At 40.0% G+C, this 15,804-nt stretch overlaps 1 protein-coding gene across 3 annotated transcripts in view; it reads right to left on the reverse strand.

The window, feature by feature from the left end:
• LOC116688442 (zinc finger E-box-binding homeobox 2) overlaps positions 1-15,804 on the reverse strand; it is a 29,227-nt gene continuing 13,423 nt past the window's right edge. The window contains exons 1-8 of one of the 3 annotated variants that reach the window (XM_032514479.1): positions 14,521-14,737; positions 9,987-10,286; positions 5,724-5,933; positions 4,641-4,834; positions 4,357-4,468; positions 2,621-4,122; positions 2,242-2,425; positions 1,469-2,079 (exon numbers count right to left, since the gene is read on the reverse strand). In XM_032514479.1, coding sequence (XP_032370370.1) covers positions 1,469-2,079; positions 2,242-2,425; positions 2,621-4,122; positions 4,357-4,468; positions 4,641-4,834; positions 5,724-5,933; positions 9,987-10,074 — 2,901 coding nt within the window. In that variant the 5' untranslated portion in view covers positions 10,075-10,286; positions 14,521-14,737. Of the gene's footprint in view, positions 2,080-2,241; positions 2,426-2,620; positions 4,123-4,356; positions 4,469-4,640; positions 4,835-5,723; positions 5,934-9,986; positions 10,287-14,520; positions 14,738-15,804 lie in introns of those variants that run through there. The other 2 variants (XM_032514478.1, XM_032514477.1) reach the window with 2 other exon arrangements.

Raw genomic sequence — 15,804 nt, forward strand, 5'->3', positions numbered from 1 at the left:
CACACACACACACACACACACACACTCATACAGTATAAGAATTCTTTGGCGCATGGTATGCATGAATGCTACAAGCTTAGTCACACCTCATGCACCACCGTCTTATCTCGTTGTACCAAGGCTTTGTCGCATTACTCACAGTGTCTGAGTACATCTGAGACACTTTTCACGTTGACTACACTGCAGTCAAAAAGAGGAAGTTAAAAGCTGATGTATGTGTCCTGAGTCTTGACCCTCTTGCCAAACCTCAACAGACAGCCTAAATGTGTGACAAAATAAGTCGTAGCACATGTAAATTATTACAAGAAATAGGAGCTATGATAGCATAAAATACTGTAAAATAAAGCAGCTCTGTGTGATTATTTCACAAACACAAGTTTAATTGCTCCCTCAAAGGCAAACCCCCAAAGACTGACTTCACTTTATCCCCCTTTAATAACATACAGAGATGCAGAAATGGCTGTCCCCAGGCAAGGCATACAATTTAAGAGGTACAGTCCACTGCTTTTTGTTTACAAAATAAATACGCAATCACGTTCCAGTTCTTCCTGTTTTTGCTTGCTCTAAACTACTAAATAGACTGCTGATTTGGCAAAGCCACGGAGCGCCATAGTTAACCTGAAGGGATGAGCTGATTGTACCTTGTGATTTCACAGCATGAATGATAAAAGGAGTGCTTCCATATATTCTCAAGCCTTCTCAAGCCTTCATTGGCTTTGGGTATGTATAGCTGCATGTGTGTGTGTTTTCATTTACAACATTTTAGCAAATTATTGCTCATTTCTTAAAATAGAGGTAAGGATTTGTATAAAATAACACCACAGGGTATTGAATGTTACTCGTATGAGGAAGAATAAATATACTAATTGAGCAACGTGATTCTGATTTATATGGCTTCATCTTACATTTCAACTTTGATGGCATGTTACAGTGCACAGTCGATGTCTTTCCATCCTGCAATGGATTCTTTCCTTCGGGGCCTAGTTTCATAACCCACTTACTGGTGTGCATCAATGTGAACAGTTAGAATGTTTCAAACAAAGTAAACTAGATACTGGACATAAAAATACAAAGGCCTCTTCTTCATGGGTTGTGCAACAGTCAGCAAGCTTATAAAAAGTGAGATTTCTGCAATGTCACATCTGGATATGTGACATGACCACAGATGAGTCACCCAAATGTTTTTGAGCTGTCCTGGCAAACAAAAAGGATTAAAAAAACAACAACACAAAAAACACTGTAGGTACATCAAATCTTATTTGCATGATAAAATATTATAATTTGTATTGTCACATATATTTTGTTTGTATGGCTTCATCCACTTTAAGACCATCAATGCTTTGGCTGTTCTTTTTTCATGTTGTAAAAATTTGTTTATTAATTAGTTTTAAATATATAAGAGAGAAAAAGTCTATCAAAAGTCTTAATATGTATAGTATGTGCATTGTTTTGGCTTGTTAAAGTCACCTTAAGTTTTTATTCTGGGTAAATCTGTTAAATCCAGGCCCAGTTCACATTTGTTTCCAGTCTGGTCCTCAGTGTCTCGGCCCCAGAATTGTCTCTCTGCATTGTCAATATGGTTTCCCACATCGTACCCATTTTGCACTCCATTCTCTCCTTGGATGGGGCTACCTCCCAGCTCCTCTGCTGCCCCTGACGAACTTGCGTGTGCCTCTCCTACATGACCATCACTAACCACTGCCTCTTTATCCTCCTCCTCTTCGTCCTCTTTCAGGACCTCTGTAGCTCCATCCATACTGGAATCACTGAGGAAGGAGTGTGCGGTTTGGGTATCCTCCATGGACAGAGGGGTCTCGTTGGCGAGGTGGCCTCCAAAATTGCTGCCTGCAACTGGGGTGAGAGGCATCTCCTCGTGGTCTTGGTCTGGATCCTGATCTTTGCTGCAATAGGCGTAGCGGTGGTTCATGTGCTGGGAGTACGAGCCGGAGTGAGAGAAGCGTTTGCCACACTTGTCACATTGGTAGGGTTTCTCGCCAGAGTGCAGCCGGCTGTGCTCAATCAGATGGTGCTTATGCTTGAAGGCCTTGTTGCAGATCTTGCACTCGTGAGGACGTTTACCTGTAATAAATACAGAGAAATTGCTTATTTTAGGGCAATCTCATGAGTCTGTGGAAACAATGGGAAACATTTATTACTTTAAACATTTTAACAAATATTGCAGTAATCTATAAACTACTGAAAATAGCACATAACTCAAGTGTTTTTGCAGAAGCTACAAACCTGTGTGCTCGTATTTGTGTCGAAGCAGAGAGCTGCTCTTCTGAAAGGTTTTTTCACAAATGTCACAAGCATAAAGACCTTCATCAGTCTTCTTCAGTCTTTTCCTTCCCGGTTCCCCTTCTCCCTCCAATCCTTCATCCATAATAGAGAGGTAGTCTAGAGCTCCACGGCTTAACACCTCACCCTACAGAGAAAATGTATATCACGATTTATTTAGATTTAAGTTATTCTAATTCTACATATTGTCGTGGCAGTGCTTTGCAACATATTCTGATATTTTTATTGTATTTGTGTTGCTACTTCTGCTGTAATTTGAGGTTGTTCCTCAGTAAATACCCGTACTGCTTTAAAACCAACCTAGAAGAGAAGCCTTACTCACCATAAGAGCTTGTCTCTCCTGGTGGATCTTTTTCAGCGTCACCTCTGTGTCGGCGTCCATCATGTAAGCCATAGGAGAGAGAAACCCAGGGCCATTAGCTTGCTGGCTAAATGGAATCGCTGTGATGCCGTCATGTCCTGAAATACCTAAACCAGACTGGTTGAAGATAGGAAAGCCACTATATAAGGAACCTGGAAACATAGGAGCTCCGGCCCTGCTGTAGACCGGGTGGTGGTGAAGGGGGAGATGTGAAGTTGGACTTAGTCTCCTAAGCTGCTGGGTCCTGTGCTCTCTCCTCTCTCCTTTGGCTGAGTTTCCGTTTACAGTTTTCTTTCTCCCTTCGTTGTCTGACAGCTGCTTGGGCAAGGAGAGGTCCAGAGGCTCGTTCTGTGCAGACCAAGGGCTGCTGGTCTGGTTCTGAGGGGAGGTCAGTTCAGGAGGACAGCTGGTGAGGTCCATGCAGACCGGAGAACCAAATCCTGAAGAGGGTACCCTTCTTCTGACTCGAGGTGACAACATCTCTGGGGATTGGTTGAGGAGTTGCCTTGGACTTCCCTTTTCCTGGACGGACCAGTATGCTCGTGGGGACAGGGCATCATGATGGGACTGTGGGGGAGAGTGGATTGCGACCAAAAGCTGCTGCGGTACAGAGTTCCAGCTTGGCTTCTGTAATGGTGACTTGTTTCCGGAGAGCCCGTTGGTTACTTCTGCTTGGAGAGCAGATCTGGGAAAGAATAAAGTTGGCGAGGGGTGGTCTTTGCCGCGAAGACCCTCAGGCACCTCCACTGCATCTCGGTTCATTTTACAGAGGTATCGCTCATGCTGCAGGAGCACCGCCACGTTGGGGAAAAGCTGGGAGCACCAACGACACGTCACCCCAAGCACACCTCTCTCCCCATCACCTGACCTCACTGCCTCTCTTCTCCCGTCAGGCGACACCTTCTTGTCAGGCCCTCCTTCGTTGTAAATCACCTTCCTTTCCTCCATTGCAGCAGCTCCTCCTCTGTCCATATCGTCATCTTTCTTCACCTCCCTGTGAAGCATCTCCTGCAGCATCTGTTCAAACTTGGTCCCAGAGTGCAGATAAGGCAGCAGGGTGGTCCCTTTTAGTATACTGGCCCTCAGAGAGAGCTCTGCCGAGGGGTCCCAAAGTCGAGCCAAGCCTGACGCTCTGGCAAAGCCTGTGGGGTTGGGGTTGTTGTCCTGCAGTGAAAGCTGGTGAGGATCCTCTGGTACTCGACGTAGAGGCCCAGTAGGATCTTGGATCTGTGAAGCCAACGGAGATCCCTTGTCGGTACTTTTTCTCCCCACGCCTGCAGAGGGAGATGTTGGAAATGAGTGGTGGTAGGAGCTTTGGCTATGTCCATTAAATGCACAGCTGGCTCCTCCTGTGTTTCCATTTCCTCCACTACTCAGGCACTTTTTGCTGCTTAAGTGGGAGCTGTAGGAGCCAGAGTGAGAGAAACGTTTCTTGCAGTTGGAGCACTCGTAAGGTTTCTCACCTAAAGGATGAAAGACACGCGTGATATGGGAGGTTGAAAATACCTTCAACATTTTTCATAATCATCTTGTCTTGTTGTGGATGGATTATTTTAACTTATTTCCTGTCACCACATCAAATTATGTATAATTTCATACTATAAAACTGGCACAATAAGTAAGGGTTAGTGATGCAGAGGAAACAATGGTAAATTGATGGGTGTGAGTACAACTGTTTTGATGTTATTTTGTCTCACCGCTGTGGATGCGGAGATGCTCTTTGAGGTGGTGTTTGTACTTGAACGCTTTCCCACACTGCAGACATTTGAACTTCCTGGTTTCGATGCCTTGATCCAAAGTGATGACACTCTAGGGTGGTTGGACATTTTGATTAGTTTTATGATACACATTTAGGGATGAATTTAAGATTTTATCAACACAAATTTACAAACAAATGACTTTGTAACACTAAGTATCATAGAATGTAGTTATGATAATTTGGCAGATATAGAATTTTCTCTGCTATCTGCGTGTATCTCACCTTGTCCTGCACTTGGTTGTGAAATGCCAGGTGCCGCTCCATCTGTTCCCTAAGGGTGGCAGTGTATCCACAGAGCGGACAGACCATGTGGCCCCCCTCCCTCTCTTGACAGTACTTGATGTGGTCCCTCAAAGAGGCTCCTTGCTGATACATCCTGTGGCAGAATGGACAGGCCTGCTGGCTCCTCTCTGTGTCTAGAGTCCAGAGAGAAAGGGTACACTTTAAACAGACCATTGAAATGTTCACATATTTATTAAATATGTCCATTAATTTTTCCATTTTCTTAACAGCTTATCCTAATTGCGGAAGGCTGGAGCCTATCTCAATATGTATTGAGTGAGGTATTAAATTATCTTAGTTTACTATTTATAGGCACAGACAAGAAAGTCTTAAATACTGACACATGGCTGTGTTGTAATTGTAGCTATTTGTTTTGACAGTATATTGTATGGGATATTGTTCAACCCTAATGTTTCTATGTTTTTAAGTTATTTATTGTACGTGTTGGCATTGCGATATTCAACTCAATAAACTATTTGACTATGATACAACCTTTTATACAAACCTGGTACATTATATTTGATATCAGAATCAGAATCAGAATCAGAAATACTTTATTGACCCCCGAAGGGAAACTCTGTGTTACAGTTGCTCAGATATTAGAAATATAAGAAATATAAATAAAGAAATAAAGAAATATAAGGAGTGTGGATATTTACATAGTTAAAGGTATATTATGATACAGTATTTACATAAATAACATAATTAAGGTGTTGCAATATATAATGTTGTAATAATATATAATGTTGAACCGCAAGCAACATATTACATGCATGAATTGCTTGAACATTGATCTGTAAATGAGACCATTAATGGTCAATAAGCTGATGTGTGAAAAGCATGTAATAATATAAGTATACAAAATCTGTTGTGTGCTGTATTACAACTATATAACTTGTCAGCCTGCCGCTGAGAGGTTCAGCATTCTAACAACATACTACCTGGGTCACGAGCAGTGATTTTGAGATTTGTTGACTTTTTTTCCTATTTAGTATCATTGCAGCTGTTCCCTCATCAGCCTACCTGCTCCCTCAGGTGAGCAGTGCTGAGCTCCTGGTGACCAGATGGCAGGTGGCAGCTCGTCGTGTCTGCTGCCAAGGTGGTAAACCGCTGCCGTGCCATTGTGGTTCCGGTGGTCAAAGACACTGGTTGAGGTAGAGGCCTTCCTCAATTGGGCCAGAAATTCATAGTGGGCCAGGTCCTCAAAGGCATTCGGAGAGTCTGAGTTCTTACCTGGGATCAGAGAGAAAGATACAGAGGAACTATTATATCCATTAAAATATACAGTGGTGAAAGAACAAAGTACTGTACTCGGTACAAATTTGAGTCACTTGTACTTTGCTTTTCATTTTATTTTATTTTCTTTCTACTTCTACTCCACAACATTTTAGAGGGAAATATTGTAATTTTGATTCCACTACATTAATCTGACAGCTTTAATTACTAGCTACTTTACAAATTAAGATTTTAGCACACAAATCTCATGTAATACTGTTTTATTATAAATTAAACTACCCAACAATATTACGGCCTACAAGTCCAGCTGAAATGATGAGCCAATTAAACACTAAGTTGAGTGACAGAACATTCTTGATCATTTCCAGTTTCTAAAATGCAGGGATTTCTCTGCATTGACTACTTTTACTTTTAATACTTTCAGTACATTTCCTAAAAACACTCACATACTTGTACTTAACATTTTCAATGTAGGCCTTTTCCTTGAAACAGAGTATGTCTATTGTGTGGTATTAGTACTTTTATTTAAGTAAAGGCTCTGAATACTCCTTCCACAACTGAAAATATATACAGTACCTGTCAAAAGTTTAAACACAATTTTTATAAATACACTATATACTATATATATATATATATATATATATATATATATATATATATATATATATATATATATATATGTTTTATTTTTTTTTAGCTGTTACTTCTTACAGTAAGCTATTGAGCATGGTCCAGCATTTTGCAAAATGTTATGCATAAGTCTGATAGGCTACATGCGGAAGATCTGTCTTTTTTAGTGACATTTGCAAGACAACACAACTAATAGAGCACTTTTTCCCTTTATTTAATTGGGTTAAAGTTCCACAGAAACAGAAATCCAGGCAGAGAAGTTGGCATAAAAGCAAAGAATAAATACAATACAGTCAACAAAAACAGGTTAAGAAAAGTGTCACACACTGCCCAAAAGACCATAAACCATATCCAGTTATTGTGCAGTTTTAAATATGGCATTCCTCCATGTCTTTTTGAGAAGCAGGGCCGTCAGGGCCAGCAAGGCCAAGAAGATATATACACTGTGTGCAGAATTATTAAGCAACCTTTTCATAATTTTTATGCATATTTTCCAATTCCAAGCTATATTAAATGCTAATTTGATTTAAGCATTATCAGGTGATGTGTATTTGTTTAATGAAGGAGGGTGTGGCCTAAAGTGATCAACACCCTATATCAAGGTGTGCACAATTAATAGGCACCTTGTTTACCTCAAAATGGGCAAAAAAGAGATTTAACAGTCAAAAAGTGTAGCATTCCTTTCGGAGGGATAGCAGCAAAGATATTGAGGCATGATCACCGAACAATCAAACATTTTACTGCAAATAATTAACAGTGTTGCGAGAAACGTGTGGAGAAAAAAGACGCAGATTAACTGCTAGAGACTAAGAAGAATTAAACGTAAAGTTACCAGGAACCCATCATCCTCCAGTGCCACCATATTCCAGAAATGCAACCTACCTGGAGGGTCCAGAAGTACAAGGTTTTGAGTGCTCAGAGACAGGTAAGAAAGGCTGAAAACACGACCACCACTTAACATGACTCTTAAGTTGAAACATCAAGACTGGGCCAAGAAATATCTGAAGACAGATTTTTCAAAGGTTTTATGGATAGATGAAATGAGAGTGACTCTTGATGGACCAGATGGATGAGCCCGTGGCTGGATTTCCAATCGGCACAGAACTCAACTTTGAGTCAGACACCAGCAAGGTGGAGGTTAGGTACTGGTATGGGCTGCTATTATTAAGGATGAGCTAGTTGGACCTTTTTTTTTCGGGTTGAAGATGGACTTAAAATCAACTCCCAAAGCTACTGCCAGTTTTTAGACAATACTTTATTCAAGCAGTGGTACAGAAAAAAGTCAATATCCTTTAAGAAGGCCATGATTTTAATGCATGACAATGCTCCAAGACATGCATCCAAGTACTCGACTGTGTGGCTAGCCAGCAAAGACCTTAAAGATGACAGAATAATGACATGGCCCCTTCCTCACCTGACCTAAACCCAACTGAGAACTTGTGGGCCATTCTTATACTACATTCACATAATAATTCTGCAAACTAATAGTTGCTTTATAATTCTGCACACAGATACTCCTGAGAAAGCCAAAACTCACTCTCCTTCTCACTTTCCTCTGTTAAATATTCAGATTTGAACATTTCTGAATGACTGGGAGTAATGTATTTGTTATTTGTTACAATACAATAATTCCTCCAGAATATATATATATATATATATATATATATACATGGTAATTTAATTTCTCCCATTCCTCTGTTGTGCGGCTTCCAGTGCATTTCATAAATTAGAGCTTTTCACCTCTGTGCTGTATCCGAATGAAAAATCTCCTCTGAGGCATTGAGAATTTCGAGTGAATCCCACTGCTGTTTTAGCAATGGGGGACAATGGTGTTAGTATACGATAGCTGAGATGCCTAACTACCTAGCATTTGTGGAGAAGCCTGTTGATCGCTGATTGTGTTATTTGTGTTCTGATCGCTTTGTGATCGTCGTATGAGTAAATGTGACCGGTTTTTGTTTCTTTGGTAATTACATTGATATGGATTATATGTGATGCAGCATCCTGCCGTACTGCGTAAAAGTGATGGCTTCGGTCACCGTGTATTCATGTCTCTGCAATACTGTATTGAAACTCTCTAGGTGTTGAGCCTTGTGTTAAATCACTTTATTCCACACAGTTATTCAAAGGTGGTTTCAACTGCTATAGGATATTACTAAACGCCCAGGTGTAAAATACACGGCCAGCCACTGTGTTACATCTATGTCTGTCTGTTTGTTAGTATTTGTTTTTTTCTGCACTGTATGTCTGTCTTTTTATGTATTGTATGCCTTGGTCTAAAACCAATTGCCAAATTGACATTTTGACAGCAATTATTATTAATTTTTCAAAGAGTGTTTTGGGGGCTTTTATTTTTACAGGACAGCTGAAAACATGAAAGGGGAGCGAGAGGGGGGAATGACATGCAGTAAAGGGCCTCAGGTTGGAGTCGAACCCAGGTCCCTTCATTGAGGAGTGAACTTCTATATGCAGGCCAGCTCTACCAGCTGAGCTACCCGCGCGTTTTAACGCTGGACAGCGTTCTTGTTAGTAGGTGCATCAAACTGCTTTTACATTTTTGTTTGCTACGTCTGCTGATTCTGTGTGAATGTACATGACTCGTTCATGTAGTCATGTATGCACAACTGAATCTAATGGAACTAAATTGTTTACTTGAAGATTGACAGATAAAACAATGCATTCAGGGAAGTAGTTGGCCAGATATGAAACTAGATTTGAAGAATTCTTTCTCATTTGTGCCCTTGAGTGCAACGACAGAGACAGAGAAAGCCATGCAAAGAAGAGAGGGCGCCTCCTATCATGAATCAATCCAGTCAGCTTACAGCGACTTTGAGGGAGATTTTTCAAATGTTTGCAGATGTTGGCATATTTTGAGCTGTTTTTTTATGTGGTGAAGGGAAGAGCCTGTGTGGTTGACTGTTGTAAAAACTCAGCTTTGCCTTCATCAGGCAAGGCCAAATCAGACGGCGCGAGAGAGCTAAGTGATTGTTAGTAGTCAAGCCGCGTGTGCCTTTGATCTCTCCTAAATAAAAGGGGCAGCCTCGCGTCGCGCAGTGCTGATTTCAGTACCGTAACGTCACCTCTTTGATGCAGGGAAATATTGTGACATTGTGTGGGATGAGTTCTTTTGTCATGCTTTCAGAAAGCTGCCTTTTCAAAGAGAAGAGTGAAAAAGAGGAACAGCTTGTAGGGAAGGCATGGTTTCAAGGAGCTGATGTGAAGGTGTATCTAGAGGGCCCTGAGAGGCATCATGAGACTGGCAGTGTCTTGCATCAGAAAAATTGTTTACACACACAGGGGTGTCCTACACAGCAGTCTTATAGAGTATATGTAACACATTTTATGCACTTTCTTGGCCAGGCTTTCATTCTTCAGAAAGCATTCAAAAGTTTTTACGGAGTTGTATACTTCAGAACTTACAGTACATCCTCATTGGTTCCTGGTCTCCCTCCCTGTCAGTGGCCGACGCGGCGGTGGAGTCTTCTGCGGCCTCGGCCTCCTGCTCCATCTGCGGCCAGTAGTTCCTGCTGCTGGGGCTGAGGCTGAGGCTGAGGCTGTTCGGCTGCGTGGAGCGAGCAGGGCTTCCAGGCTCTTCCGTCCCCTCGCTAGGTGTCAGGCTTGTCTTGTCCAGGCTCTCCTGGCTGTCCTGGGGCTCCAGGCTCCACAGGCCCACCTCATCCTCCCCCTCAGATCCCAGTGAACTCACTCGCTCAGCATCCACTGTGAGTAGGAAAAAAACAGAAAAAAAAATTTAGGGGGAGACAAAAGACACTCTCACACTGCCATGCAGCAAACAGAAAGTATGCTCATTAGGAAAATGTATTGAAAATCAAATATCATAAAGCTGTGACTACAATCTAGATTCAATGAGGTGCTAATTATTATTTTGTGGTGTCAAAATATATATATTCATTATTGTTTTACGTAATTTAAAATGCATGAGAATTGAGACTCTTATCATTTCAGTTGTAGATAATGAGTAAAACAAACCAGAGACTATGCTACATAATTTAAAGACAACAGAAATTAAAAAAAAATAATTAAGTAAATTCTTACATGATGTTTATAAGATGAACAACCATATTATCATTTTTTGTTTCAGTGTTGTTTCTCTGTAGGCAAGAGCAGTTACAATCGTGTCTTCTTATCATGATATATTTTATATGGCTTTGCATGGTTTGATGTGTGATTATGGTCAATGCAAGCAGAGACGCTCAACATGCAACATACACATTTGTGCAAAGGAGATCCAGAACTGTAACAAAGAGGACCCTTATTAGAAATCATATATCACTGACCTATCACCACAATATAGAACTTCAGACACAGAAATATAAAATGTCAACAGTCATTTCTGATCAATTTCAGGGTAATTTCCAAAAGGATGGTTTTACTCTGACGGTAGCGAGAGTGTGGCTTTCTTTAGAAAACTGAAAAAACATTTTTTTTAAATAGATTAATTAAAATATAATAATGTATGTATTTTATTAATGACTTGACCAAAAAAAGGCATTTGTATAAGTGTCATGGTGGTCCATCAGTCAGTTCAGTAATATACACTTTATTTCAATGTCAGTATTAATCCTTGTAATTACAATGTTCACTCAATAGAGGGTTCATCATGTTTAGGCCGTAAATGTTCTTTGTTTCAAATAGTAAAATGTATTTTTGAAGTGAAACTGTTTATGCGTAATTGCTCTTAAAGAACACAATTTGTGTGACTGTAGAAAACCCCGTTTTTTTATGGCTTTCTTTGCACATGTGCGGTATGAGACTTATGATGCGGCAGGGATATAGTGCAGCAATAAGAAGCAATGATAAATAACATATTGTAATTTAAAAGAGGCTACAGCACAACTGGAAGGCACACTTCTTTTTCCCATGGCAAAGACAATAAATGACAATCACAAACACATGTCTGGGATTTCAGCTGTTGGCTCTTATTTCCAAGGCTTTTTTGAGGACTCTCTGTTTTCCTCTCACTGATTGGCAAAATCTAATCTCAACCAAGTAATGGCCATTTAAGAACACACATAGACTCATTGCCAGTGGATTGAAATATATTTAACTGGAGAAAGCCAAACCATTGTCGAGGAGGGACGCGGACTCTGCCAACACACAGAGCGGCAAGTCTTCTTTTAGAGTTGTTGTGAAAACATGGCTTTTGATGAGTGTCTGATTAAGATCACAATATATTGTCATACTTCTTCTTAGTTTTAAATAAAATTTCCTTCTTCCTCAGAGTGTAAATAAGGTTGCACAGCTCATTACGTTTCACAAAACACAAACAAAGTTTACTCATTAAACTGTCAAACAACACTTTGTCACTCTTGAAAGATTTTCATTTGAGTTTAGGCCGTTCCGGATACATCCTGATGGATGCAATCATTGAGGAGTATTTTGCTTTTGACACATTCGGTTACAGCCCACGGCCCACAGCGACAAAGAGACTCTTCTATACACTGGTTCGAGACATTTCAGCAAATTTAAGTCATCAAATTTACATCTAGACAAACACACACACACAGATAACACACACACACACACACATACTCTGTTACTAAAAGAGAAAAACAGGGACTCGGGGCTACCAAGGGGGCGGCCCGCAAACACACACCTAAAACACTTGATACACACTATTCTGATGAGTGTATTGGCTTATCAAACGTGTATCTGTTTGCATCATCTAGGCACATGTCCTTCCCCAACTTCATTACACCACTGTAAAAAGTGAGCTCATGCAAAACTCTGATTCAGCCAAGGCCAGTCATTCAGGCTTCTGCTCCATGCTGCTCTACTAACATGGGGAGGAATGACTTGCTCTTATGGGGGGTGAAATTGGTCATCAAATGTGCTTCCCTGCAGCAGACAGCTATGAAGTTATATGATGTAGTTAGGGTTGACTTATCAGTCCTGCAGGAGTTTTTCTGGGATGATAGGACATACCGCTGGGCCCCAAAAGAGAAAAATCTGGTCTGGATTATTGTAAAATTGGCTCTAATTTTCTCTCCCATGACAGTGAGTGACACTGAGCCTATATGTGCTGTCATTAAAGCGGCTCCACGCTGGGATGGCTTTCATTATTGGGCCTGTTGATTTATTTATTTGGATAGCGATTGCATCCTTCAAATTGGTCTTTTTTTTTTTAATTTGTTGGAGCAGGACAGCTAAATCTTTGAACAACACAGGAGGTTTGGTTGTAGCCTGCAAATTGAGATTGTATGTCAAGGTACAAAGGAGTTCTGAATTCATGCAATGTGCAAGAGTTTTAAGAATGTGTAATTTGTTGGAAGATTCTGAACACAAAATAACACACAGAACAGAACAGTACACTGCTATTGTGCGTGCACTGTTAGTGTGCGTGGGAAGAATGTGACTCATTTCCAGAGAGGGCTAACTGAACTGTGCTGCATCATGCTTGACAATGTTGATCTCTCAGTCTTTTGGGGACTGTTTCTGATGGTTTGACAACAACAGTGTGTTCAAATCAAACACTGCACTGCACTATTTTAATCTATCTGTCGCTTTCCCTGCCTGACAGTGCCTCTGAAAAATTGACCGTCTGCCTGCCAGAGAAAAAGTCTACTGTTTTTTTTACTTTGGACAGCAGAGTTTTATCCTGAGAAAACACATCGCTGTTTGAGTTATCCGGGGGCTTGAGATCCATCTTGAATCGGATCTGAAGCCTTAAAAAGTGATGATCTACTGTTATTTTATTATTTACGCAGTTTTCTAAAGCCAGACAGAGACGGAGAATGCCTGGATACATTCATAAGCACATATGTGAACGACATGGAGATAAATAATCTTTACACACTAAAATACAATCCACAACTAAAAATAATTCACATAAGATAAAGAAAAAAATCCCAATTTGTGAGCACTGGCTCACAACAGCACAGAGAGCTTCAGTATCAGTCTAATTCTGCACTGTTTATATCCCAGAGGGCATCTACTGTACAGCAACACGCTAAGCTGCAGTTTATTTTACGACGCACACATGTGATCTGGTATTGACTTAGTAATTATGTGGCTAAATGGTAAGCATGGAATAATTACCTAGAAATTACCTTGTTTGTTTCTTTTGGTTTTAAAGGCAACAAACAAGGCCAGGCCCAATTTACCACGCAATGTAATCGTTACCGTTCTGTTGATTCTTATAGTTCAAGATTTCTACATAAAAGCCAGAGTAATGTTAATGTTATGATGTCAGTGCTATTTTTTAATTTCTCACATGAGATAAAAACAACCAACCAACCAACCAACCCTTTTTCATGCAAATATCAGTTTAAGACATTTTGGTAACTAGCAGAAATACATTTTGAGCAACACCCAAATAGAACAGGAATAGTAGTATTTCTGACATGGTTGTTAATAAATGTGTTAGAAAAACGTTGTGACCCCATTAAAAGTGTCATAGAACTGCAGTTTGTGTTATATACACAAAATTAGACCCACACAACATATGCATACTATTCAAATTACCTTTAAATATATGTAGGAAAGAAATAGAGTACATATTTTTAAGTTCTGAGTTTAGTTTTAGATTTTAAATGTTTTCCACTTTTACGGGGTTAAGACTTTTTGATTTGATTTTGACACTCTTTTGACAGTTTTTAATGTTTTTGAATTGGGATAAAACAAGAAGGGATACAGTCAACTGAATACACTGATGCGTAATTAAAAACTTACTGATTCATCATATTTTTGTAACGGAACTCTTTCGATATGAAACAAATGTGTATATAATATATTTTAAATGTTATTTCTAAATCATTTGGTTTAGTTAATGCATGATATAATGCTTCTTTCATGCTGTTAAAACAGTGATGTTTTCACAGAACCTCAACACTTGCTTTTTTGAACTCAATATATTACCACGAGGGTCACGGACGCCCACACACTAAACAAAAAGAAAGCACAGGAAGATGTGTGTTTTGTCATTTTACAGTACCTATGAGAGCAGTTCAGAGACCAGGCAAATCCATATTCATCTGCAGAGCGCGCTCACGACGACCCATCTTTCAATACATTGCAGAAATCAAACATGCTGTTTAAAAAAATTCTCACTGTGGCAGCTGTCTTGTTAATACCTGCTGTCTGACATTTGTACAATGAGTCAGGGGAGGACCGCAACCAAGAACAAATACCTCCCACCTAATCTCCTCAATCGTAGCAGCAACTCACCCTCTATCTGTCTCTCAGGGGGGTGGTTCTTTGGCATAGGATAGTGTATGACACCAACAATATTCCAAAGTAAGTTTAATTTAATTTACAGAAAACTAGAATGTTGAATTTTCCTTTTGGTTGTGGCCTCATTTTGGAATGCAACTCTCGATTATAATTTATCCAAATGTTTTACACATTATATATGCTGACAGCAAAATGAGGATTAAATGCCCTAAATTACATGTTAACCAACAGGAATGGTGGTAATGTGATGTTTTGCTGCGTTTTATTGCATTTTTGTGACCAGAGAAAAGGAAGTAAAAACATTCTTGTCTAATGATGGTGAAAATAACCACAAACACATTGATATGAAAGTCTAAGTCCCACAGTCAAGTTCTAGTTCAATTGATTACAGTCATTTCTTAGCTGGTTGGCAGTGAGTCGCAAAAAAAAGAAATGGCTGCCGGCGAGAATAAATGAGACTGAAACTGTGACACTGTGATGGGGATCGTAAAGGTCATATTAGTGTGGAGGAAGAGATGCTTGAATGTGATGTGTATGTGTTTTTTGCATTCTTGCAGTGTGTTTGGTACACAGTGCTGTGGTGTGTATTTTCAAGAAAGGGGGTGAGAAGAGTGAGATGCAGAGACACCAGTACATAAAGGATACTGCACAGACAATAAACTAAACTGAGAGCAAGAAAGAAAGAAAGAAAGAAAGACAGAAAGAAAGAAAGAAAGGTGATGGAGAAAAGGAGAGAGTTGAAAGAGTGAGGAATTAGAGAATAAAAAGAAAGAAAGACAGAAGGCAGAAACTGTCTCTGACACAAGTCCTCCAACTGATGTCGACTGTGAAAAACACGCTACAGAGGGAAATTCCCTACACACACACACACACACACACAAACTAGAGTACAGAGAAATATAGAAAAACAAATAAATACAACTTGTATTGTGGGCACAAATGGGAGCAAGACCGGCATGCTGCTGCAGAGGTCTACAGCAAGATCAAACACTGCAAAGAAAGACATGACAATAACTCTGTGTGTGTGTGTGTGTGTGTGTGTGTG

Source organism: Etheostoma spectabile, chromosome 4, assembly GCF_008692095.1.
Source record: "Etheostoma spectabile isolate EspeVRDwgs_2016 chromosome 4, UIUC_Espe_1.0, whole genome shotgun sequence".
Classification (NCBI taxonomy): Eukaryota; Metazoa; Chordata; class Actinopteri; order Perciformes; family Percidae; genus Etheostoma; species Etheostoma spectabile.